Genomic DNA, 26356 nt, shown 5'->3' on the forward strand with positions numbered 1-26356 from the left:
AACTGCAACAACTCAATTTCCTAATTGGGCAGCTGCTGGCCTTCACCTTCAACCGGGGCAGCGAGACCATAATCTACACTTGGATCAACTCAATCCCAGATGCTCAGTACAACTCTTTCATCGCCTTGTGCTGCTGGCAGCTGTGGAAGCGGAGGAATGGGATTGTATTTGGCAGCGGAACCATTTCCCTATGAAAACTCATGCTTTCATGCAAAACGGAGGCGTGACAATGCCATGCTGGAATGACAAAGCAACTGAATGCCAGGCTTTTATTTGATCAACCATTTACCTAAGACAACTCTGATTTCTCTCCAACCACGTTAAGCCCTGTCATCATTTTTATTTTTCACCATTGGGTCATGAGTTTCCAAACACAAATATCAGTCCATGTCTTGATGTGTATTGGATGTTTCCAGGTGAACAGCCATGTTTGATTTTATCGCATCCCCATCGTGTCCCTTCCCCTCTCTCCAGTCACTCCACCCAATTATTAATGAAACACTGCAGCAGCAAAGAACTGATGATCGCCTCCCCTTGCCCAAGCGCAAAGCCTTGACAGACATCAGCTCTCTCTCTCTCTCTCTTTCTCATGTAAATTCTATCAAGACAAACATGTAAAAGGGGCAAAGCGAGCCCATAATTTTTATAATAAAATCAGGTGGGGATCATTCCCCCCTAGAATTCTAAAAAATAGCTAAGATAAAAAATAGTGCAGCAACGTGAATACAAACAAATACAATATATTAACCTGTAAATTTTTTAAAACCATATTTTGACTGTTTAAATCGACAACAAACTAATAAGTAAATCTTTTAAAAATAGTAAAAATAAGTAAAATATTAGTTTATTTAGTATTTTCTATTCAAAAACTAAAACGGAAGATTCGAGGTATAACATAGTGGTGTTATCACTGTCGATTTTAACAAGCATCAGCAATGACAACTCATTATCTCTATTCTTTGATTTAAAAACTGATGGTAGTGATAGGTTATAACATTCTCGGTTTTTAAACACTCAATAGTAATGGGCCAGGAGAAATAGTGTGTTTCGTAGTCGTGACAGGACATTGTCATATTATTGACAAGATTAATTTATATTATGGATGTCATGTTTTAGTAAAAACAAATTATAGCTTTTCAATTTATATAAAGGATAAAACATAAATAGATATGTATTATTTCCATTTTTATTTCTCAAAATATTTGATAGTTTTTTCTCTCCCATTAAAATGCATAGGCTTATTTCTTAGTAATAATAGATAAATAAAAGGAAAAACGTGCAACGTAGTCATCATCACGTGTATGAATTTGCTCAGTATTTCGAATAGCCTGATGAAGACATGGTGATCAACGTATATGTGTTATGTAAACCGCTTGTACTGACCCGTTTACACAGGCGGTTTTAAATTCTCGCTGTACAATTTTACAATACAGGCGGACAATAACTAAAACCGTCTGTGGAAAGTTTTTGCCACCGCCGGCTTAGAGCATCTATGTACTAGTGGTAGGTATAGATTTGTTGACTGAACAAAAAAGAGGAGATGAGTTCGGTCTCTTCGTGATTATGGAGATATAGACTATACTTACGTGTTTGGACAGAGACCTGGCTGTAAAAGTACATAGAGAAGGCCGACTGAGATCACCCATCGATATAAAACAAATATATATTATTATGGTCCTACTTGATTCTAGTTTTTAGCATCTAGATCAGTAGCCATGCTTTGCTAGTTCTTATCTACAAATTAGCCACGAGCTCCTGTGAGATTGGAGTATCATTCTTTGTTGTTCTTACTCTTGAAACAGTCAGGATTTTCGTTGTATTCGAAAAATTATTCCTTTACTAGATTATCAAAAGCTTATAGTCATAGTGCTTGTATTAAAGTGAAACAATCCAGTCCAATTCCAAAATTTATTTGCAATGTCAGCAACGGAGACGATCTCACAGTTGGCCTTGGTACTTAATTCAGATTTATTATGCAAAACTGGCAGTAAGAGTCAAACTATTACAGAGAAGCTGCCCCATCTATCCACCTTTGATAGGCAACAAATACTTCAAGTGGCAAATAGTCCGATGGAACATGACCTGCCCCCTAAAGTGAATGTACAAAATTCAACCCATTAGTACACAGTGGTAGGGTCCTATAAAACTTGATTAGATCACGTTTCCTAATGAATGGATATTTAGAGTAAAATACACCACTCGCTCTTGAACTTAGCTCGACATAACATCTAGGTCCCCAAACCTCAATACAGATTCAGATCAATAAACTGGCAAATTGCATCATGTGAAGTCATAATCTCCATAACTTGTGTTAATTCATTGTTGACTATCTAGAGAAGTAGGCCCACATATCATGTCGGTTCTTGTCGTCTCCTTGCTTGCTCCTCCCTCACTCATTCTATCTCTCATCCAGCTCTTCACCAATGCCTGCTTCCCACACATCCTTGCTCATCCCTTTTGACAAGCTTTGTCACCCCACCTCCTCCCATGCATGCCCAATAGTTTGGTATATGCCCGCATAGACGTTATTGCTCATGTGGAACAACCTTTGTCACCAAATTTCTCCTTAGGAATGATCAATTCATCCTGACCCCATTCAATTCATCATTTAACTAATTCGTCCTAATCAATTATCTGTTTATCCACATCAGATGCTTTGAGCCCCTTACACTGAGGACTAGCTCTAGTCAAACTTGACTGGCTAGGAGTGCATGTGTGTCGAGCATTGTGCAAGAAACTACACACCCCTAGCCTTCACATAGCTTGGTTCTACTAGGACATCTCAATGTGGCACACGATGACCACGACCATCGTGCCCCTATGCTCATTGACCACATCCACCGCATATACCCTAGCGAGGCCTGATCCTTGGGGCCGCCTCATAGTGGCATACCATGAACCTATAGCCCAACAACCCGCATTGTGTAGATGGTGTACATTTAATTTTTGCATGGGAGGCAAATACGGTGGCCAGCGAGTGCTACAAAAGGGCATGCCCCCTCTACACACACACACAATGTGCACAACCTCATTAGTGACAAGGTAGCGTTTGAGATGCTGGCAACACAATTTAGGACCTTGATAGAGGGATCAAGGCTTCATCCAAGACAAGGACATGTAGTCACTATACTTCGCAGCCACGAAAGAGGCCGTCATGGGGTGTCTAGGTTGGAGGACGAAGAGGTATGGAGGATGTGCCATAGAGGAAGAGGATGTCTGCTGGGCGGGAGGACACAATACGAGGAGTGAGAGATAAAAACAAGCAGTGAAGATAGGGCTAGGGCTAGGGCTATCATGTGGACCTCACCTCTATGGTCCAGTCCAAGCCATCGTGTAGTTAGTAGGCAAGTTTAGTGACCCAAATGTTTTGGATGTTTAGGGACCTGAAAGTTACCTCCAAGCCAAGTTTGAGAATCGATTGTGGCAGTGCATTTTACTCTATTATACAAGAAGTAGATATGCGTACCTTTATTGTCGCAAACAATATATTGTTCTCATACCTAATTGAGTACCTATTAGAACAGTCAAAGCAAAAGTTTATGTCATTTATTAGAAACAATTATCCAAAACTAATTACAGTATAATTTTTTTAAGAGATGGCAGATTTGGATGCATTTTAAGTGTAATTTGACTTTAGCACTACCATTGATGTGCGCATATATATGCGTGTTCAACCTACACAAATTGTATGGCTTTGGCACTTCTATTAATAATTTGAAGTCAATTTACTATCTTAACTACCAAATGATCAATTCGATATTGCTTCCTTTCTAAACATCCCACTAAATAACTTTTTTTGTCATCGTTGGATTTTGATAATCCAGAGTGAACTTCTAGTTCATAGGTCGTAGGGGTTAAACTTTGTGTTCACAAGTTGTGTGAGTGCCTTCCCAAAGGTTTTTGGCACTCCATATCAAAAGATATGGGCTTTCTCTGTTATAAATACTGTTTTACTTGACATATGTACATGTATTGTGAAAGTGTTCCAGCAACTCTGCACATGTTATTCTCAATTTGAGAAATTGTATCGTGCTTTTACGACACTTATGGTGGAACTACAATTGTATTCAGACCCAAATGACTAACGAGACTGGAAGAATGAGAAATTGATCGGTACTAACATATTTAAGTAATATATATTTCAAAATTAGAATATGAAATATAACAAAACATAAACTAGTTGTTATGTTTTTTGTAACGAAATTTAAGATAAAGAAACTACATGCAAGACATTATTGAGTGAGTTCCAAGTTTATGGATCCATTTTTCAAACGAGATGTAGAATACAAATATTATTAATTTTATCACTCTGCATCTCATGGAGCAAAAAATATCTGCATTTATCTCATTGTCTAGGAAATAGATGTTACTTACCCAGCAATCTGATTCTCCACAAACCAAGGATGCCATTTCTCGATTTCATTGTAGTTTAGTTTCTTTAGCCACTCCATAGTTGCAGTAAAAGGAACAAGCAAAGAATGGTCTCCACTGCATTCCAGTAGTAATCAACATTACACAATAGATAAATAGAAGTTACTCTAGAATAAAACAATGGTAGTTGCATGATTGCATCACCTTCATGTAGTGGACATGCTAAAGTTGTTTTAATTAATTATTTTACATGCCATTTACTTTCCTTACATGAACTAGTTTCCAACGCAACAAAGGGTACATCTTTTGGACTTTCGAGCTAGGAGTTATGGCTATTTTAGTGAAGGTTGCACATTCTGTTGTTGGCTGTGTGAGAATGAGAACACTCTTCAATTTCGGCCAACAAGATGATCTTCCACTTGCTTTTATTTATGCTTATGTTCACACCCAACTAGAAGGGATATTCCTAGTATAAATAAACCATGTAATCCATCATTTCAAGGGAGTTGAGATTTATATGATTTGATAATTGAGCATGGCTCTTCTTTGAGAAATCCTTAGAGTAAAGTCCGGTACTAGATGATCTTGTTGAGTGCTCTCCGAGTGATTCTAGTTTTATCGTATACACCACGTGGTTCCACGAGTCAATCCTTATCATTAAGAAAAAATGCTATTATTTTTTTAAAAGAAGAATTTTGTTTCTCATGTGTAGCTTCTATACTCTATTATCCAGTGGCTCTTGGTCCATTCTCAAGAAGCTACATTTGTATGGTTTGGTTGCTACAGCATTACAACAATTGGGACAGGCGGTCAAGGATATTTTTTCTGTCACTTGGGTGACAGTCTAGTTTACAGAATTATAATCACTAGAATGTGTTGTGCTACTCTTTTTTGTTGGCCGTGTGCTTGTTTAGGCAGAGGCCAGAAGCTCTTTTCAAGATTTTCTATCATCTCATTGTAAAGTGTTTGAAATTTAATAAAATCTCCTTTATCAAAAATAAAAATATTTTTTGCTTGAAGCTCTATGCAATTAGCTGGTTATATGTAAAATTAATGTCCCTCTGGAAAAATCATAAGAACAACAAAAACAAAAAAAAGCTATAGACGTTGTGTTGGACTAGGGTTTCCATTTGAGAAATATGATTTTTTTCCATGGAATGTTACGAAGTTCATAATATGAATGTTACGAATATTATATCAGGACAGTATTAGTTCATGAATAAGAATGAAATGTCACCTAGCTAATTTGCTCACCTGTAAACAAACACTCTATAACCTTTGGATGTTATGTTCAAGTGATATTCTATCAATGTTAGAATATCCCTCGTGTACAGAACACGCTTGGGACACCTCTTCCATGATCCTGATACTTCAACCTAAATAAATGGACACAATGCTTAAATTAAGTAGCCAAATTCGCCTCATCAATATTAATCAAATTCTGCAACGCCCTTACTAACCTTTTTTGCATGCAGTTTTTCTCTGCCCAAATCTGTATCAAAGAGTTTCTCAAGGGCCAACTCTTGATCCTAGAATTCAATCCAAATAGAAACTTACAATTCCCAAAAATACTTCATATTTTTGTTTAGAGATAAGGTATATACTAAATAGTAAATACTACTCCCTCAATCCTGAAATGTAATAGATTTGTAGTAGTCCTAAGTCAAATCGTCCTTAAATTTAACCAAATTTATAGATAAGAGTATTAACATCTACCAAAACGAAGAGATAAACTACAAAAGTACATTTCATAATGTATCTAATGAAACCAAATTGATATTGTAAATATTACTGTTCTTTTTACTGCAAATTTTGTCAAATTTATCATGGTTTGACTTGGCACAACTAAAAATCCATTATATTGAGGAAGTACATACACCACTAAAAAACAGGAAAATAGAGGCCATTAGTAGATCAAATACTAACATGGCATTCTAAACCATGCTTGGAGGTTTTAGAAAGGCGCTCAAACATTTGACCAGAATCATACTCCACAAATTCATTGGTTATCCCCATCTTGTATCGACATGGGGGGCATAGAATATGCTCCATGTTAATACCTTTTATTTGCTGCATCTCACATTTTAAATTGTTAGACATGATCAATAATAGAGCTTAATTATAGGTAGATTGGATAACCTGAGATATATATCTAACTTACCATATAAAATTGCTCCATGTTCCCTTGGCACGATGGATTGGAGTTATTCCAATACTTTCCATTACATGTAGCAACCAAACTCTGGTTACAAAAATCAAAATGTTACCATAGAATTTTTTTTTTAATATTAGATAAGAAAAATAAGACAACATGCTACGTTTGAAACAATAGTACTTGAAACAATTCATCTGAAATCAAACCCATTCGAAATGCATATGGAACATGTGCATTGTTCTCTATGTCAACATCAATAGCTGGATTACACAATGAATAGCCCTGCAAAAATAAAGCATGGAATTGAGTTATTTGAACTAAAATGATATTTTGAATTTTATTATGTACTTTGGAGAAAAAGTGTAATACAAATTTCATCAGTAGTGAAGGCCGAACTGGCCAACTGTATTTGATAGATTGATTGATTACAGGGAGATTACACACATATATATAGCAGAGTACATGGTCCTGAGGAGGCCAACAGCCAGCCCAATAGGGGAGGCGCAAGCTAATTCTAACACCCCCCCCCCCTCGCAGTTGGAATGGTAGCTAGCTGGACGTTCAGTTGGAGCGAAAATCAGTGAAGACGGATGAAGAAAGTCCCTTGGTGAAGACGTCAGCAAATTGGGATGTGGTGGGGACATGGAGGACCCAAACAGCCCCAATGGCAACGCGTTCCCATACAAAATGGAGATCGATCTCCACGTGTTTGGTACGCTGGTGTTGTACAGGGTTGGTGGAGAGGTAGACGGCGCTGACGTTGTTGCAATAGACGAGGCAAGCTGATGACATGGGGTGATGAAGTTCCTGGAGGAGTTGATGTAGCCAGGTAGCTTCAGCAACGCCATTTGCAACTGCACGGTATTCATCCTCCGCACTGGAGCGGGAGACGGTGGGCTGCCGCTTGGATGACCAGGAGACGAGGCTGCTGCCGAGGAAGACTGCATAGCCCGAGGTAGAACGGCAGGTGTCTGGACAGCCAGCCCAGTCAGCGTCGGTGTAGACAGTGAGCTGTGACGGAGATGACCTCGGGATGACCAGGCCATAGTCCAGGGTGCCCTTGAGGTAGCAGAGGATCCTTTTGGCAGCAGCGAGATGAGCTTCTCGAGGATCGTGCATGTAGAGGCAGATTTGTTGGACGGCATATGCAATGTCAGGCCAGGTAAAGGTCAAGTACTGGAGAGCCCCTGCGAGGCTGTGGTATGCTGTAGGATCTGCAACAGAGGGGCCATCAGAGGCAGAGACCTTGGCACAAGTGTCGACCGGGGTGGAGCAAGGCTTGCAATCACTCATGCCATTCCGGGTGATGATATCCAAAGTGTACTGAAGTTGAGAGAGAAATAGGGAGTCGCCCTGCTGCTCAACGTGCATGCCAAGGAAGTGATGAAGTGGACCAAGATCCTTCATAGCAAATGCCTTTTTCAGAGCCTCAATAACACGGTGGAGGAGCTGTTGTGAGGATGCTGTTAGGACAATGTCATCCACATAGAGGAGCAAGTAAGCTGTCTCAGTGCCTCGGTGAAAAACGAATAATGATGTATCTGATCTGGCTTCAGTGAACCCCAGGGAAAACAGATGGGAGGCAAAGCAGCTGTGCCATGCCCGTGGTGCCTGTTTAAGTCCATACAGGGACTTGTTAAGTCTGCACACATGAGTAGGATGAGTAGAATCTGCAAAACCAGTGGGCTGCGAGCAGTAGACAGTCTCAGACAGTGTCCCATGGAGGAAGGCATTCTTCACATCGAGTTGGTGAATTGGCCATTGTCGAGAATGAGCCAAGGTGAGGACAGTACAAATAGTAGCCGACTTGACCACAGGGCTGAACGTTTCATCGTAGTCAATACCGGGACGTTGGGTAAAGCCACAGAGGACCCAGCGAGCCTTGTATCTGTCCAAAGTCCCATCAGCGTGAAATTTATGTTTGAAAATCCACTTGCCGGTGACCACATTTGCTGTGTTGGGTCGAGGGACAAGATCATTCTAAGGAGTCAAGGATTTCATAAAAGGGAGGAATATTTTAGATGGTGTAGTGGTTTTACATGAGGTGATTCATGAACTGCATCATTCTAAGGGAAAAGGTCTTATCTTAAAGCTGGATTTTGAAAAGGCTTATGATAGAGTGAGATGGAGTTTTTTAGAACAGGTTATGGTGGGTCAAGGATTTCCGGCTCTTTGGATTTCCTGGGTTATGAGTACATTGAAAGATGGGAAGGTTTGCATCAATGTTAATGGGGAAAGGAGTCCCTATTTTAAAACTTTCAGAGGTTTAAGACAAGGGGACCCTCTATCTCCTCTTCTGTTCAACTTGGTAGCTAATGTCTTAGGAGTGTTTCTTGATAAGGCTTCAAAAAAGGGTCACATCCGAGGAGTCCTTGAACACTTAATCCCAGGGGGCATTACTCATATCCAGTACGCAGATGACACAGTAATCATGATTGATGGGTCTGTTACTTCTATTACTAACCTGAAATTAATTTTGTACTGCTTTGAATGGTTGACTGTCCTAAAAATCAATTACCACAAGAGTGAGGTGTATGGGTTTGGAGTTTCTCAAGGAGAGAAAGAAGAAATGGCCAATATGTTGAATTGTGTTCTGGGGGAACTTCCTATGAAATATTTAGGGATTCCTATCAGTGATCACTACTTAGCCATGGGGGCCTTCAGCTTTCTTCCACAAAAGATGATGTCCAAACTTGATCCCTGGAAAGGGAAATTTTTGACATCTGGGGGGAAACAAATTTTAACTAATTCCTGTCTAAGCAGTATCCCTCTTTATTGTATGGGCTTCTACTGGCTCATGGATGGGATTCACAAGAAAATGGATAGCATTAGGGCTAAATTCCTTTGGCAAGGAGCCGAGGACAAATTTAAATACCACATGGCCAAATGGGAAATGGTGTGTAGACCTAAGGACCAAGGAGGTCTAGGGATTATAAATACTAGAATTATGAATGACTGCCTATTAGTTAAGTGGATCTGGAAGATTTTTCAGGAACCCGAGGATCTTTGGTTCAAAATTGTCAAAGCTAAGTATATGGGTGAAGGGGGTTTCTTTAAATCTAAGACAAAAAGGGTCTCCCAATTCTGGCAAGGACTACATAAAGTGAAAAATCTCTTTAAATGGGGTGCTGTTTTTAAGGTAAGAAATAGGAATCATTGCAAGTTCTGGGAAGATTGCTGGGCCGGGGAGGTTCCACTTGCTGTTGGCCATGAACACCTTTTCAGGATGGTGAGAGATCCTAGCTGTTCTGTCTCAGATTGCTGGGATGAAGGGGATTGGGTTATGGATTTTAGGCGTGCCTTAACCACAGAAGAGTATATCAATTGGGTAGATCTTACTAACTCTTTACCGGGGGTTTGCTTGGAGACCCAAGATTTTGATGTGGTGTCCTGGGCTTTAGAGACAAAGGGACAGTACTCTACGAAATCTCTTTATAGGTTCCAAACAGATCGAGGTATGCCTAGTAGAGTCGCTGGAGTTATTTGGAAATGCAAAATTCCTTTGAAAATCAAGTTTTTCCTTTGGCAAATTTTCCATAATAAACTCCAGGTGGCTGGTAATCTCATAAAGAGAGGTTGGAAGGGTGATATAAATTGCTATATTTGTGACATTGTTGAAACCATCAACCATTTGTTTTTTGGTTGTCACTTGGCTCGGTTAGTTTGGGGGATTCTACAGGACATCTTTGAACTAGATTCTGTTCCTAGGTCCATAGAAGATATGTCTATGACCTGGTTATATGGCACGGGGCCTTTACCTAAGCGGTTGATGATGTTTTTCTTCACGGGTTTTGCCTGGGCGTTATGGATTACGCGAAACAAGATGGCAATTGAGAGGGTCTTTATTAAAATGCCAACTGATGTGATATATGTGGCGATATCATTCTTGCAGAGATGGAGTATCCTTTTGAAGGAAGAGGACAAGGAGCGCGTGTGGCAGGTTCTGGAGGCAATTAGAAGCTGGCTGAAGAACTTCCAACCCAAGTCCTCCACGGCTACGCATGTCGTCGAAATTTAGCAGCTCTGTTTTAGTTGTAAAAACTGTTGTCCTTTCCTTCCGAGTTGTGGGCTGAGTTAGACTTGCTTTGTACTGTGGCTAGTAACCCCAGTGAACCTGTTACGTTGTGCTTTCTTAAAAGTAGAGTTAATTCTCTTTAAAAAAACATTTGCTGTGTTGGGTCGAGGGACAAGATCCCAAGTGTGATTATCCATGAGTGCAGCGTACTCTTCTTCCATGGCATGGCGCCAATGAGGATCAGTGAGGGCGTCGCGGCATGATCGTGGAATAGGTGAGAGGGCCTCGGCATGGAGGTCAAGGCGAGGTTGCAGGAAACCAACCTTTCCACGAGTCGTCATGTTGTGGGTGTTGACGAGCGGTGGGATGGGAACAACACCAACAGGAGGGGCATCCTTCACGAAGCGTGGCGGGGAAGGAATGATGCTAGAGCGCCGAGTAGGAGCAGCAGGGGACAGTGAAGGGGGGGGGTGCCGGTGGAGGAGCGCGCCGCATGTAGACGTGGACAATTGGTGGCCGCTGAAAGGAGGCCGCTGGGGGTACCAGCGGCTGGGACACCACCTGGGGCGCCTGGGGAACCAGCACAGCAGGCGCTTGCTGCACCAGAGGATCCTGGACTGTGCTGGACACAGCAGGAGTCCGTGGCAGCTGTACGCGCGTCCGGGGTACCAGGGGCACCTCCTGGAGTTCCTCCTGAGGCAGCGGAGGCGCCTAAAGTTCCTGGGCTGGTGGAACAGGGCCAGCACAGGGAGTGTTGGGGTTACCTGCTGTAACAACCAAAAATTTGCTCCTTTTGAAATAGATGAAAATTTAATTTAATTGGTTATTTTTTTTGTTTTGTTTTGTGCTCATGTGAATATAGAAAAAATAATATATTTTTCAGTAAAATAAAATTTATCATAGAGCTAGCAACTTGTTTGTGCATTCATGCAGGAGAATTAATTTTATTGTGCTGAGTGATTTGACCAAAGTGCACAAATATTTTCAAACAGACTTTAAAATGGATTTGAAATAGGTTTTGAATTAAATTAAAAAAAGAGGAACTTCCTCCTCCTCCCAGTTTCTAGCCCAGCTCGGCGCCCTCGGCCTCGGCCCAAGCTGGCCAGCACCGCGCGCCCCTCTTCTTCTCATCTGGGTCGAGCCCGCTCTCTCTCCCACGGCCCAGCGCGCGCGCAACTAGCCCAGGAAGCATCGCGGGCACCCTCCTCTTTTTTCCCCCTCTCACTAGCACGCTGGCCCTGCCATGTGTGACACTGCCACTCTGGGCCCGCTTAGCAGCGACCCTTCTCTTCTTCCTCCTGGCGTCGGGTTCGACTGGGACTCTCCCAGAGGAAACCGATCCCGAGTACTCGGGATTTCCCTCGCCCTTGCCCAATCCGAGCACCTATATGAGCCCCCTGGCAGCGCCGCGTCCACCCTTTTTCTCTCTAGGCACCAAGAAGTTGTCTACCCCTGCCTTGGTCTCGCGTTTGGACCTTGCCGTAAGCGGAGAACGCCACCGCCGTGGAACTTTCTGTCCATGGCCGTGTCAACAAAATTGATACCGTACCGAGCTTCGGACAAAGGTGACGAACATGCCGAGCCCTTCCTTTTACTCTCTAGCGCGATCTTTTGCTCTTAAATCCTCGCCGAACCTTCTGCAGGAGCACCGAGCCGCCATCCCGCGTGGGTTGCCCAACTTCGAGCTTTTCCCGCACACGTTTAGGCCACAGGTGAATTCGCCTCCTCCTTCTCGACCCCCTGGTACTTTTCTTTTGAATTTAGGCGCCCAGAATCGCTTAACCCTGAGCTCCGGTGAGCTCTAAAGCTCCCGGCCATGGCGCTCCGCCGTGGGGAGCTCACTGCTGGCCGCTCCCTCCCCCTTGATTGAGCCTGCACCGTTGGATCGAGAATTAGAGGACGAGATTAGAACTCACCCTTTCGGCCTGGCACTTTTTCTAAAGAGACCCTGGGAAACTTCGTTTTATAACCCGCCGTCCTTAGCGCTTTTAGGAAATACGCTTTACTGCTTTGAAAGCGTAATCCACCCCGGGTTGATTCAAAATACGTTTTCAGTAATTACAAGTTTGCCACTAATTTTCTTTTGCTCATAAAAGATTCATTTTAACTCCGTTTCTGTCCATTCAAATTGCGTTAGATTCGTATTAATGTGCTCTACATGTTAGTAAACTTAATTCACCAGTTTGAAACTTTTTAATTTCGTGACCTTAATTAATTAATTACTTTTCTATATAAAATCTTAGAAAATTCATAACTTCTTCGTTTTAACTCCGTTTTTCATGACCTTTACCTCTATGTAATCGTAGCGATGCGTAGAATTGTTTTGTAAACTTTTCATACTATTTTTATATGATTTGTGTACTGTTCTAATTGTAGCCTTGTTTGCTTCGTGTATGTTTTCTTCGATTGTTTCTGTGATCGATGATCGAGATTAGACGATGAGCAATCCTGGGTGAACCAGAGTGCTTCAGTGATTAAGATCAGAGCCTTGGACAACCAGTAAAACCAGCAAGATCAACAAGAGCATTTGGATTAAGGCAAGTATAGCATTTGGATTTTATTTCTGTGACCATGATCCTGTGACTAGATTAATGTTAAGTAATAAACGATAAAAATGACTTTTTAGCAACTTGATGATTTGTCTGTACGTGATCACTCGGGACAACAGTGCAACCATGAGGGCTATAATGACTCTGGCTTTAGCTCAGTATGAAGACCTTTTCTAGCTTGTTAGAGATTTCCCGAAAGGGCGAAGGGGCTGAACCGTTTTGGGTATAGTGCGAGTCCCTGTCCTTATGTGTATAGGTTGCGCGTCATTGTGCCATTCGGAAGGGGGTATCTATATCTGCGCGCAAAGGAAACCTTGCGGCGCTAACATGTTAGACGAACTTTTGAAAGGCTTCATAGTGATCCCTGCCGACCTTCCTTGGAAGTGGGTTAAGAGGCTGATCACCTCGGTTGAAAGGGTAAATCATGACTCATGGGTAAAGATGTGCAACCTCTGCAGAGTGTTAAAACTAGTATACTAGCCGAGCTCACGGTCAGGAGCGGCCTTGGGGACATCTACATTAAGGGTGATGATTCTTGTGTGTTAAATATGCTCATTGTTTATTGTTTAATGCTTTACATAATTTATGTCACATTGATCATGAGATTTGTGGGAGCTATACAATCTAGTTGCTATACTTGTGGAGTTCGACATGGACTCACTCTTGCTATTTTCCCCAAACCTCAGGAGAAGTTTAGGCTTGTGATAAACCAGTCAGTTGGATCTTGTAGAGTGGAGTCAATACCCGAAGTTGGAGATTGTCTATCCGCTGTTTGTTATCAAAGGTTATCTCCTTTATATTATGTACGTTATATATTTATGCATTGTTTTTTATATTACCTCTTATTTGTAGCTATATGTGAGATTTGCCTTCTAAGACTCACATATGGTGCATATCTGGTTTTGTCCTTAAAATCGGGTATTACAAAGTGGTATCAGAGCAATGCTGGCTGTAGGACGCAAGCCTAGTTAGAAATTGGCCGTCTTAAGATTTTGAAATTGCCATAAAATCCTTGTTCTATAATCCTTGATATTTTCCTCTATACTATATCCTTTTCATTGCTATTCATCTTCACCTTGTTGCTTATTTTAAAGACTTGTTCTCATCTCCACTCTTTGTTTGATATGCTTTTAGAACTTTTTCTTACCACCTTCTGGCATCATTGGAATAGGTGTTTTAGGATCTCTACCCTTACTATGAAGAGAACGATAGTATCGCAAGTTGAGCGAAGTGTGAACCTTCGATGCTTAATTGGTTTGTTATTATGTTTATGCTTGACTTGGATCATTGCAATGAGTGCAATGATCTTGTGGGTTTTCTCCACAATATCATTTAGTTTATAGGCCTAAGGCATAAGGAGTAGTGAAATAAGTAGTTGGGTTTGGTTATATCCTGTTTCTATCCCTTGCTGTTTTTTGGAGCAGTCTGCAACAATCATTGTGTATATCCAGATCTGATCGATCAAAGTTTACCAAATTTTTCTGGAAACAACTAGACTTCAAGATCTTTCTCTGACCACAAGAATCACCCTCATAGCTGTTATGGTTTGGAAGTTACAAAAATCACAAGATGATACAACTGTGCTGTCAAGAACCTGGACCAGTTTCGGTTACTTACTGTTTGAGACGAATATAACTATAGCATTTGGAAAAGTATTGTATAGAAAAGTTATAGACAATTTGCTAAGCTTTCCAACGGTATAAGCTGGAACGTATTTAAATAAGTAGAACCTGAGATATGATATTTACACTAGGATGTTTCTGTTCTGTTTCAAAATCTGGACAGATCTGGATTTCCTATTTTCAGCCAAGTTAAAGACAGAATCTGGGAAGGAGTTGTATACGAAAGTTGTAGAGGATTTCATAAGCTTTTCAAAAATATAAGGATCATCTCCAGATGAGTTAAGTAGCTCGAGATATAATTTCTGGAATTTACTACACCTTCGCTAAGACATTATCAGGAAGGATAATATGTTTGGTTGTTTTACCTAAGCTTAAATACAGAATCTAAGGAGGTCTTCTACAGGAAAGTTGTGGTGAATTTCATAAGCTTTCTTACAGTATAAGCTAATGCTCTATTGGATTAACAGAATAAGAGTTATGTCTAATCTACTACACTGGTGTTTTCATATCACGAGGAAATCTCACGATACCTGTTTGCTCCATTGCACATAAGTTCTTTAGAATGTCAGAAGTTCTCAATGTTAGTTAACTTGTCTGGAAAAAAAATGCAAGCTAACTTCCTTGTGTCCCCTAGTTCTCCCTTTTAAGGGAGGTAGCCTAATTAAAGAAGCTACAAGGAGAAGAAGTGGTTAAAGATATTAGGATCACAAGTGCTTGGTAAATTTATTTTGATTCAAGATATCATCCTATTTAGAGACTATTAATGGAGATATATATCCTTGCTGATACTCATGGATTGAGAGTTATGTTATGAGGATCAGATGACACCAAAGTTTACGAAGTTATAATTGGGATGCGAGAGTGAAGCAACTTAACTATGATAAAGGTACCGATAATTGGAATTTAGCGAGGAACGTAACCCTGGATTAAGAGACTCGGTACAAGCAGATTAAAAAGACGATATGATGTGTAGCGTCCAAAAAGGATAGGAGAATTAGTCCCTAATGTCCCCCAACCAACCTCGTCTTAAGGGGGTAGTACCTTGATATCACTGGCTGATGCATATTTAATCGAGCTTGAAGTGATAATTTTCTTCTAAGATATCCTATGGTTATGTGCACACAAAGGAGTGATCCGTGCTACCCAGTGGAAAATTTTCTTAACCGCACCATCAGGAAAAAAAATTGAGTACCATGGTGGTCCACTCCTACCTGAGGAGGCATATCCATGCTAAGTTATCATATATTTGAGTTGTATAAGACAAAAGGTTGGTAGTCAAGATGGACCTTGAACAATTACGAAAAATAGACATTTTATGGTAGTTTTGTTCACAAGTCGTGATCCCGAGACATGAGTGTTTGCCTTTGGAATACAAGTTGTGAAGTTGAAGTAGTTATCAAGATCTTTTTCCTGTTTCTCTTTTGGAATCCGTGCCTCTTTCGAATCTCGAGGACGAGATTCATTTTAAGGGGGTAGATTTGTAACACCCAAAAATTTGCTCCTTTTGAAATAGATGAAAATTTAATTTAATTGGTTATTTTTTTGTTTTGTTTTGTGCTCATGTGAATATAGAAAAAATAATATATTTTTCATTAAAATAAAATTTATCATAGAGCTAGCAACTTGTTTGTGCATTCATGCAGGAGAATTAATTTTATTGTGCTGAGTGATTTGACCAAAGAGCACAAATATTTTCAAACGGACTTTAAAATGGATTTGAAATAGGTTTTGAATTAAATTAAAAAAAAGAGGAACTTCCTCCTCCTCCCAGTTTGTGGCCCAGCTCGGCGCCCTCGGCCTCGGCCCAAGCTGGCCAGCGCCGCGCGCCCCTCTTCTTCTCATCTGGGCCGAGCCCGCTCTCTCTACCGCGGCCCAGCGCGCGCGCAACCAGCCCAGGAAGCATCGTGGGCACCCTCCTCTTTTTTTCCCCCTCTCACAGGCACGCTGGCCCTGCCATCTGTGTCACTGCCACTCTGGGCCCGCTTAGCAGCGACCCTTCTCTTCTTCCTCCTGGCGTCGGGTTCGACTCGGACTCTCCCAGAGGAAACCGATCCCGAGTACTCGGGATTTCCCTCGCCCTTGCCCAATCTGAGCACCTATATGAGCCCCCTGGCAGCGCCTGCGTCCACCCTTTTTCTCTCTAGGCACCAAGAAGTTGTTTACCCCTGCCTCGGTCTCGCGTTTGGATCTTGCCGTAAGCGGAGAACGCCGCCGCCGTGGAACTTTCTGTCCATGGCCGTGTCAACAAAATTGATACCGTACCGAGCTTCGGACAAAGGTGACGAACATGCCGAGCCCTTCCTTTTACTCTCTAGCGCGATCTTTTGCTCTTAAATCCTCACCGAACCTTCTGCAGGAGCACCGAGCCGCCATCCCGCGTGGGTTGCCCAAATTCGAGCTTTCCCGGACACGTTTAGCCCCCAGGTGAATTCGCCTCCTCCTTCTCGACCCCCTGGTACTTTTCTTTTGAATTTAGGCACCCAGAATCGCTTAACCCTGAGCTCCAGTGAGCTCTAAAGCTCCCGGCCATGGCGCTCCGCCGTGGGGAGCTCACCGCCGGCCGCTCCCTCCCCCTTGATTGAGCCTACACCGTTGGATCGAGAATCAGAGGACGAGATTAGAACTCACCCTTTCGGCCTGGCACTTTTTCTGAAGAGACCCTGGGAAACTTCATTTTATAACCCGCCGTCCTTAGCGCTTTTAGGAAATACGCTTTACTGCTTTGAAAGCGTAATCCACCCCGGGTTGATTCAAAATACGTTTTCAGTAATTACAAGTTTACCACTCATTTTCTTTTGCTCATAAAATATTCATTTTAACTCCGTTTCTGTTCATTCAAATTGCGTTAGATTCGTATTAATGTGCTCTACATGTTAGTAAACTTAATTCACCAGTTTGAAACTTTTTAGTTTTATGACCTTAATTAATTAATTACTTTTCTATATAAAATCTTAGAAAATTCATAACTTCTTCGTTTTAACTCCCTTTTTCATGACCTTTACGTCTATGGAATCATAGCGATGCGTAGAATCATTTTATAAACTTTTCATACTATTTTTATATGGTTGGTATACTGTTCTAATTGTAGCCTTGTTTGCTTCGTGTATGTTTTCTTCGATTGTTTGTGTGATCGATGATCGAGATTAGACGATGAGCAATCATGGGTGAACCAGAGTGCTTCAGTGATTAAGATCAAAGCCTTGGACAACCAGCAAGATCAGCAAGAGCATTTGGATTAAGGCAAGTATAGCATTTAGATTTTATTTCTGTGACCATGATCCTGTGACTAGATGAATGTTAAGTAATAAACGATAAAAATGACTTTTTAGCAACTTTATGATTTGTCTGTACGTGATCATTTGGGACAACAGTGCAACCATGAGGGCTATAATGGCTCTGGCTTTAGCTCAGTATGAAGACATTTTCTAGCTTGTTAGAGATTACCCGAAAGGGCGGAGGGGCTGAACCGTTTTGGGTATAGTGCGAGCCCCTGTCCCTATGTGTATAGGTTGCGCGTCATTGTGCCATTCGGAAGGGGGTATCTATATCTGCGCGCAAAGGAAACCTTGCGGCCCTAACTTTTGAAAGGCTTCATAGTGATCCTTGCTGACCTTCCTTGGTAGTGGGTTAAGAGGCTGATCACCTTGGGTGAAAGGGTAAATCATGACTCATGGGTAAAGATGTGCAACCTCTGCAGAGTGTTAAAACTAGTATACTAGCCAAGCTCACGGTCAGGAGCGGCCTTGGGGACATCTACATTAAGGGTGATGATTCTTGTGTGTTAAATATGCTCATTGTTTATTGTTTAATGCTTTACATAATTTATGTCACATTGATCATGAGATTTGTGGGAGCTATACAATCTAGTTGCTATACTTGTGGAGTTCGACATGGACTCACTATTGCTATTTTTCCTAAACCTCAGGAGAAGTTTAGGCTTGTGATCAACCAGTCAGTTGGATCCTGTAGAGTGGAGTTAATACCCGAAGTTGGAGATTATCTATCCGATGTTTGTTGTCAAAGGTTATCTCTTTTATATTATGTACATTATATATTTATGCATTGTCTTTTGATATTACCTTTTATTTGTAGCTATGTGTGAGATTTGCCTTCTAAGACTCACATATGGTGCATATCTGGTTTTGTCCTTAAAATCGGGTATTACACCTGCAGGAGTAGAATGAGCTTGGAGAGGCGCACCATTAGTTAGAAAATCAAGGTCAGTAAGAATAGGTGAGGGTCGTTGGTTGGAGAAGGGAAAGGAGGATTCGTCAAACACAACGTGACGAGAGATGATGACACGATTAGTGGCTAGATCAAGGCACCTATATCCTTTGTGATCGGTGGAGTAGCCAAGAAAGACGCACAGAGTGGACCGAGGGGCGAGTTTGTGTGGTGTGGTGGCAGAAAGGTTGGGATAGCACGTGCAGCCAAAGATCCGAAGCTCATGGTAGGAGGGAAGAGTACCATAGAGAGCAAAATGAGGAGTGGACATGTTGAGGGTCTTGGTGGGGAGACGATTGAGGAGGAGGGTAGCAGTGGTGAGGGCGTGAGCCCAATAAGGGGGAGGCATAGACGCTTGGAAGAGGAGAGTGCGAATGATATTGTTGGTGGTGCGGAGAATGCGTTCAGCCTTGCCATTTTGCTGCAAGGTGTATGGGCAAGACATGCGCATGACGACACCCTTTGCAAGGAAGAAAGCGCGGGAGGTGGAGTTATCGAACTCACGACCATTATCACATTGAACTGCCTTAATAGTGCAACCAAATTGAGTGAGAACGTAGGTGAAAAATTGGAAAGACATGAAAAAGTCTCAGATTTGAGACGAAGAGGAAAAGACCATAGAAAGTGAGAGTAATCATCAAGAATTACTAGATAATATTTAAATCCGGATACACTAGGAACAGGGGAGGTCTACAGATCGCAATGAACTAAATCAAAAGGTTTGGAAGCCCTAGACAAAGAAGAAGAAAAGGGTAAACGAACATGTCGACCGAGTTGACATGCATGACACAAAGGGGCATCGCCAGGGGTGCTGCAGATGATGGAAGAGGTCCGGGCGAGGCTCTGTAGGGCGTCCTTGCCAGGATGGCCGAGACGACGGTGCCAGTCCATCGAGGAAGGAGTGGTGATGAGAGCGCAGGGTCTAGTAGGGGTCGATGGAAGCTGCAGGGTGTAGAGGGGTCCCGAGCTGTTACATCGAAGGAGGGTGGCCCTGGAGCGAAGGTCCTTCACAGAGATGCCAGCAGGGTCAAATTCAATGGAAACATGATTGTCAGAAGTAAATTGTCGAACAGAAAGAAGGTTTTTAATAATAGCAGGAGCAATGAGAACGTTGTTGAGGCGAAAGGGACCCGGGATGGTCGAGTAACCAGTGCCAACTACAGGAAGAGTGGCACCGTTGCCAACAACAATGGAGGTGGGAAAAACAGAAGAGGATGAGGGAGTGACCATACCAGGACTGGATGCGACGTGGGAGGTGGATCCAGAGTCAACAACCCAATCGGAGTTTCCCGGGGGGTGAGAGTCACCGTGCTGAATGAGTTGGCGAGGGACTGCGGATCCCAGGGGCTCCAAACAAGGGGCTGCTGCATACCAGGGCCAGCTGGGGGTGGAGCAGCATGTTGCAGAGGAAGTGGCGCCATGGGAGGGGGATGATGGCCAGCCATGAGCGCCTGCTGATTGTGCAGACCAGCCATGTGGGCCTGCTGGTGGTGCTGCGGAACGCCGGGACGTGGAGAAGGAGCGCGAGGGCCACCAGGGCACATTTGAATGGAGCCTGTCCATGGGTTGAAGAGGGACGGCCACTGGGAGCTGCCGTGCAGACTGTTCTGGCCGTCCTAGGCACCCTGGGAACCACCGTGGCCACGCCCACCGCGGCGGCGCCGGCCACGACCACCACCAGAGGAGGTGCCCCCAGGAAAAAGATGGCCTGGGGGAGTGCGAGCGGGTGCTGTCGAGGAGTCGGGCGACCTGCTGGTTGAGGAGGCGATGAGAGCGGAAGGAGGCGCCGAGGGCGGGGCCATGTTGAGCTCAGCCAAGCGAAGATCAGCATGGACGTCACCGAATGAGGGGAATGGGCGCTGGCGTGTGACGAGCTGAGCAACGAATTGGAAGCGCTCGTTGAGGCCCCACAAGACATTCAGCACCAGGGTGCGGTCGTTGACAGGTTCACCAAGATCTGCCAGAGCGTCAGCCTTGCTCTTCATCTTGCGGCAGTACTTGTCGACAGAGAGTGCCCCTTGAGAGAGGTTGCGGAATTCTGCGTCAAGGAGCAGAGCCCGAGACTCACGGTTGTTCAGGAACTGCTGCTCGATCCCGAGCCAGGCAGCCCGAGCAGTGGTGCCGCCATGAGCGTGGACGATGTCCAGGAGGTCCGGAGAGATGCTGTTGAACAGCCACGAGAGGACCACATAATCCATGCGCTCCCAGGACGAATCATCGAGCGGAGGGGGGTCGCTGAGGACATGATCCTTCAGGGCATACCGGCCAAGGGTGAGGAGGAGGTATTCGCGCCACTTGGAATATTTGGTGGACTGGATGTTGAGGACGATGGGCACCAGGTTGCGGACGTTCTGCACAGCAGCAGCTTGACGGTGCAGATGGGCGACGGCTTCAGTTTTGGAGTAGACGGAGCGGTTGTCGTCGTCCCAGAGGGCCTCGGCGCGAAGACGCTCGCGGAGGGCCGCTGCCTGCTGCTCCAGAGCGTCAGCCTGCACACGCTCCTCAGCGAGAGCGGCAGCGGCGGCGCGAACGCGCTCCTGGGGAGCAGCGGCGGTCTTGAGGAGGTCAACTTCCTCCTGAAGTTGCTGGCGGCGCTCGACATTGTTGGCATGGACGGAGGCAGCTTCTTCTTCCAGGATCTTGGCCGCGGCGAGGGCTTCATCACGTCGCTGAGCCGTGGAGGCAGCAGCATCGGTAGTGGCTGGCGCCCCAGAGGAGGCGGGTGAGAGGGAAGAAGCCATGGAGGGCGGCGGCGCAAGGAGAGGGGGACGTGCGCGCGTGGGAAGTAGCGCGCAGCGAAGAAGGACGCAGCGCGCGAGGAGGCGGCGCACGAGGAGGCGGGCGCGGCCCGAGGGGAGGGCGCGACACACGACGGGAGCGGAAGCGCATGAAGGGGTCGCACAGGACCCGATCAGGCGATTGATACCACGAAGGCCGAACTGGCCAACTGTATTTGATAGATTGATTGATTACATGGAGATTACACATATATATATAGAAGAGTACATGGGCCTGAGGAGGCCAACAGCCAGCCCAATAGGGGAGGCGCAAGCTAATTCTAACAAGTAGAATGGCATATACAAAGTTGATCTTAGGAAAATTAGTGTTTGGATGGAGAAAATAAAATAATGTCCACAAATTGAGTTGTCCATGGAGTCATGGAGCCTTCGTTTTAGGCAACCAATTACTTATAAGCTTTTTAACACACTTCTATATACAAAAATAATAATACAAAGCTCAAGGATTAGACCTATAATGGTCAGTGCATTTTTCGTATTAATGTGTACTTACCACAAACACAATAAAAATTTTGTATAGTATGATTATACTATTAGTCATATTAAGGACCCTGTTTCGTATTCTGATTTCTGATGATTGATGAACACAAGCATATGTGGCTAACTTTGTTTTCGAGGATTAATGAGAAATAGTTGGTTACATTATATTGAGACCACATGGTTTTCCTAGCCCTTGGTGACTAGATTGGACATATGGTGCAAGGATATTCATGAAGGCTAAGGATACGAGAGTGTCTAAGTGCATTATTACTGTTGTGAGCAGAATTTTGTTTATCTACAGTCGTACTATTAAGCTGGGGTCAATGTTAGTAGCTTTCTCAAAGTTGTATTTGAGAGTATTTTGATGCACACATTAGAGTTACTCCAACTAAAATTAATCAAGAGTGCCTAGAACAGATAGAAGTATAAAATCTCAAAAAAAGTTGAATCGGACAGTATCAGACTTAAAAGGAGCCAGAAGTGAAGATCATAGTGCACAAGATCAGTGGATTAAAGCCACTGGATCATATGGTAACTTTATGCTATACTGTGTGTTAGGTAGTGTCGTTGCCCGTTAGATGATATGATGAAGGGTACTGAGTGGATGAGGACGATCCGGTGAGATTGTGTAGTGAAGAGATATAGTTGCATATGCTTGTTGTATTGCACGGTGTGATCTGGTGGCACCTTAGTGGCCCCAACAAATCATCCATTGAGATTGTGCAACTTAGTGTGCTTCTTATGTGCTATTGTTTGGAGTTTGATCAAGTCATCAAGATTGATTACTTGCTACTCTTGCAATTCGGTAACTCATAGATGGGCTGGTGGAGAAGTAGGTGACCTTGCCAATGGAGATCTTGTTTGGAGACTCCTAAAAGTGTGCTTGTTTTGAGACCCTTCAATCCAAAATGGAGAATGGGTACTCCTAGTAAATCTTGAGCCTTTGTGACTTAAGAGGGACCTTTAGTGCGTGCTCTAGCATTGACTAGGGGGTAGTGGCAACTACTCAACACCAAGGGAAATGTTGGGTTGTGTCTTGCCCAACTCTTTCTTTCCATGAGCATTACTCTCATTGCTTCTCTCTATGTGTGCTCAAGAGATAGTGTGCATCTTATGTAAGGCTTGGTCTTGTCTTAGTGTGATGTACTTACTAGGTTTCATTCTTGCGAAATCCTATGGTCCAACTACTAGTGTGTTCTTTCTAAGAACATGGCTTAGTTTCGTGGCCCTAATAAGGATTAATATTTTGGTGTCTTTTGGATTTGTGGTAGGGTTAGTTCTTAGGGGTGAAGTAGTTTAAATATATTAACATTTGTTGCTTTACATTTTTAGGGCCTCATCCCCCCCCCTCTTGAGACTATAGCATCCGAACTATCTCCAAATGTATTTATAAATATTTTGAAGGATTCGTAAATGGTAAAGAAGAAAATATCTTGTCTCTAACCTATCCATGACTGTCATATACTAGCTCTATCCGGAAAAGGATGCAATGAATTCTTGCTCTCTTCTTAGTATGACTATCTAAAAGATATATAATATTTATGACACCAAATAGAGATATACAATTGAAATATTTATTTTAAATGAAGTAACAGAACTTATTTGATCTAATAAATATTGATATTTTTCTACATAACCTAGGTCAAACTCAAGATGTTTTGACCCGGTACTATGCTAGAATGTATTCTTTTTTCGAGCAGAGGAGTATACTTCATGTCCTAAATTGTCTTTGGGTGGAGGAGGATGTACTAGATATTGAACACGTTGCAGACAATCATGAAAATTTAGTTTAAGGCCTGATGAGATCAAGTTGCTAAGTTTTATCTTGCGGTGACCTATCTACAGATATGTCTATTATCTATAGGCTATCCACCAAAATCAACTCAATGATTAGGCTTCCCGTTACCTTTCTTGGTTAGAAATGTCTCTCTAACATTTTTACTTGTGAATCTGTTATGACCCGAATATTGAAAGAAAATATTGGAGCTTTCCTGTATGATGATCATCTGATAGGGTATGGTTTGGCCGTTGGTGTACTAATAAACCTTGGTTTGATGTTAGGGTGTTCAAGCAGATCAAGACCAAAGTGCCAGTGTACTAATAACAGTAGGACAAGAATGTCTCTTTGTTGTTTTGATGAGACCACTTAAATGTTGGCTTACCTTACATTACATGTATAATGTAAGATAGAGAATTTTACAAGTTTCCACATAAGTAAAGCAAAAAATATGTAATTATGCTATAAATGAACTAAAATAGTTGTGTGCACATTACCTTGAAGTTTATCTTCATCCCACCGGACTCTTCATTTCCTAAATATTGCATTATATATGTCATATGAAGAGAACTATACAGGATTGAGAGATGCGTCTAGAATTATCACAATACTTATTTTTTTAGTTAAAAAACATCAGTATGTTTTATAGATAAAAAAATTTGTGTTGCAACTTACTCTTTAGAATTTCCTGTGCAAGTACAGGTACTATCACTCCACTGTAAGAGCATCCAGCTATGTAGAAAGGATTAGATAGAAATTCAGAATATTCCGCAAACCACTGGAACAAGAACCACGTCATGAGAATAAGAGAAATTTGGTTGTGTTACAATATATTGTTGATCATAAACCATTCTAACCTTTGACAGAAAATCATACAAGTCCACTACTCTGCTTGTATCATTTGTTGTGTAGTCATCTTCGGTATCAGCATAAGAGTAGCCCACACCTGCTGGCGAGTCAACCAAAATGAGGCTAGCCATCTGTGATTGGTTGTACAACAAATGTGTCATCAGTTGCATGTTTGGAATGGCAAAACTAATTGACCCCACTTCCGCAGCGGGTCTTATGGAATGCAGATATAAATGTACACAACTGACTGTTGCAACCCCCTATAAGTATTTAAATAAACAAAAAAGAGATACCAACTGGATTGGTCGGCCTTGTTTCATAACATTAACAGTCAAAACTGAAAGGCAATGCTATACTAAATTATGTATATGTACTTTTGTCCATGAGTAAGGGTTTAGGGTTACTCGTGGACCGTCATTAATGTGAACTTGGGAGCCCTCCATTTTAAAAGGTCCTGTAAAAAAGATCGGTTGTACATACTGAGAAAGAGAAGAGCATAACCTTTTTCTATAACAAGAAGAATAACTATACCACATACAACTGAGGAAATACCATCACTGGAAAGTACGTACTTACCAATTGAATGCAGAAATGCACTAAACCCTGAACATGCTGGACCACCATTTATCCAGATGACCACAGGATCTAAGCTTGGATTCCTTTCAGAAATGGCAAGATAGTAATATAGGTGTCTCTTTTGTTGCTCATGGCCAACTGTTATATACCTGCACACAGGAAGGAAGCGAGGGGACGGTGGACAACGAACATCTTATTGGTAAAAACTGTAGTACAACATTGCGATACATATAGCAGTCAAAATGTTTGCAATGCTGACGAAACGACTTTGTGTATATGCAATTGATGAAGGTACTGAAACCGATACAAAAAGTTTCAAAGGATTTGCAACTATTTATGGAATATGCCTAGGAATGGAAGGCAGAACAGGATGTGATGTGTATGAACCGTGGCGTAGTGCTTAGGAATTGAAGGCAGAACAGGAATTGAAAGCACTCTGGAATGTGCCTAGGAATTGAAGGCACTCTAAATATTACAGTCCGACGGCCCCCGGCGTCAGATCGACATGGCACTCACTCGGATTTTTCATAGATGGATTTCAGATCATACCCGGCGTAGTGCTTGGAGGGGAGGTTGCCTTCGAACCCTGGGAACTCTGCAACCTCCGCGCCCAGCGGCGCCGCGCGCCCTAGATGCACGGACAGGCACAGCAAGACCGCCGCCGCCGCCGCCGCCACACGCAGCAGCCGCACGCCGGCCTCCACGGAGGCAAGGATCCTTGGGCGAGACATGGCGATGCTAGCTAGATTATTGCCGGCCACTCACTCGCCAAGAGGAATTAGGACATGGACAATCTCTCTGTGTCTGTGACAGGCTTTGTGATGACTGATGACGAAGGGAAGGGGAAAAGGAAAGGAGGAGAGATATAGCCAGCGGAAGGGATCGGAGAAACGTACGCGTGCGCCGTGCACGTCACGCCGGCGGGCTAGCTGGACTGGAT

At 42.9% G+C, this 26356-nt stretch overlaps 1 protein-coding gene across 6 annotated transcripts; it reads right to left on the reverse strand.

Annotated features, from left to right (window-relative positions):
- LOC8081695 (serine carboxypeptidase 1) lies at nt 1856-26356 on the reverse strand. 6 transcript variants are annotated; one of them, XM_021458581.1, is made up of 15 exons: nt 25966-26353; nt 25417-25565; nt 25215-25294; nt 24849-24971; nt 24667-24769; nt 24489-24526; nt 6707-6808; nt 6533-6613; nt 6298-6441; nt 5832-5900; nt 5626-5747; nt 4375-4488; nt 3467-3512; nt 3308-3383; nt 2892-3216 (listed from the first exon to the last, which is right to left on the reverse strand). In XM_021458581.1, the coding sequence occupies exons 1-14, from the start codon at nt 26145-26147 to the stop codon at nt 3351-3353; spliced, it is 1386 nt and encodes a 461-aa protein (XP_021314256.1). In that variant the 5' UTR covers nt 26148-26353; the 3' UTR covers nt 2892-3216; nt 3308-3350. The 6 variants fall into 6 exon arrangements, with proteins under 6 accessions (XP_021314254.1, XP_021314253.1, XP_021314257.1 ...); XM_021458579.1 differs by lacking the exons at nt 2892-3216; nt 3308-3383 and adding an exon at nt 1856-2089 and having other exon boundaries at nt 25245-25294; nt 25966-26351; XM_021458578.1 differs by lacking the exons at nt 2892-3216; nt 3308-3383 and adding an exon at nt 1856-2089 and having other exon boundaries at nt 25966-26347.

This window comes from Sorghum bicolor, chromosome 4 (assembly GCF_000003195.3).
Source record: "Sorghum bicolor cultivar BTx623 chromosome 4, Sorghum_bicolor_NCBIv3, whole genome shotgun sequence".
NCBI classification, from domain to species: Eukaryota; Viridiplantae; Streptophyta; class Magnoliopsida; order Poales; family Poaceae; genus Sorghum; species Sorghum bicolor.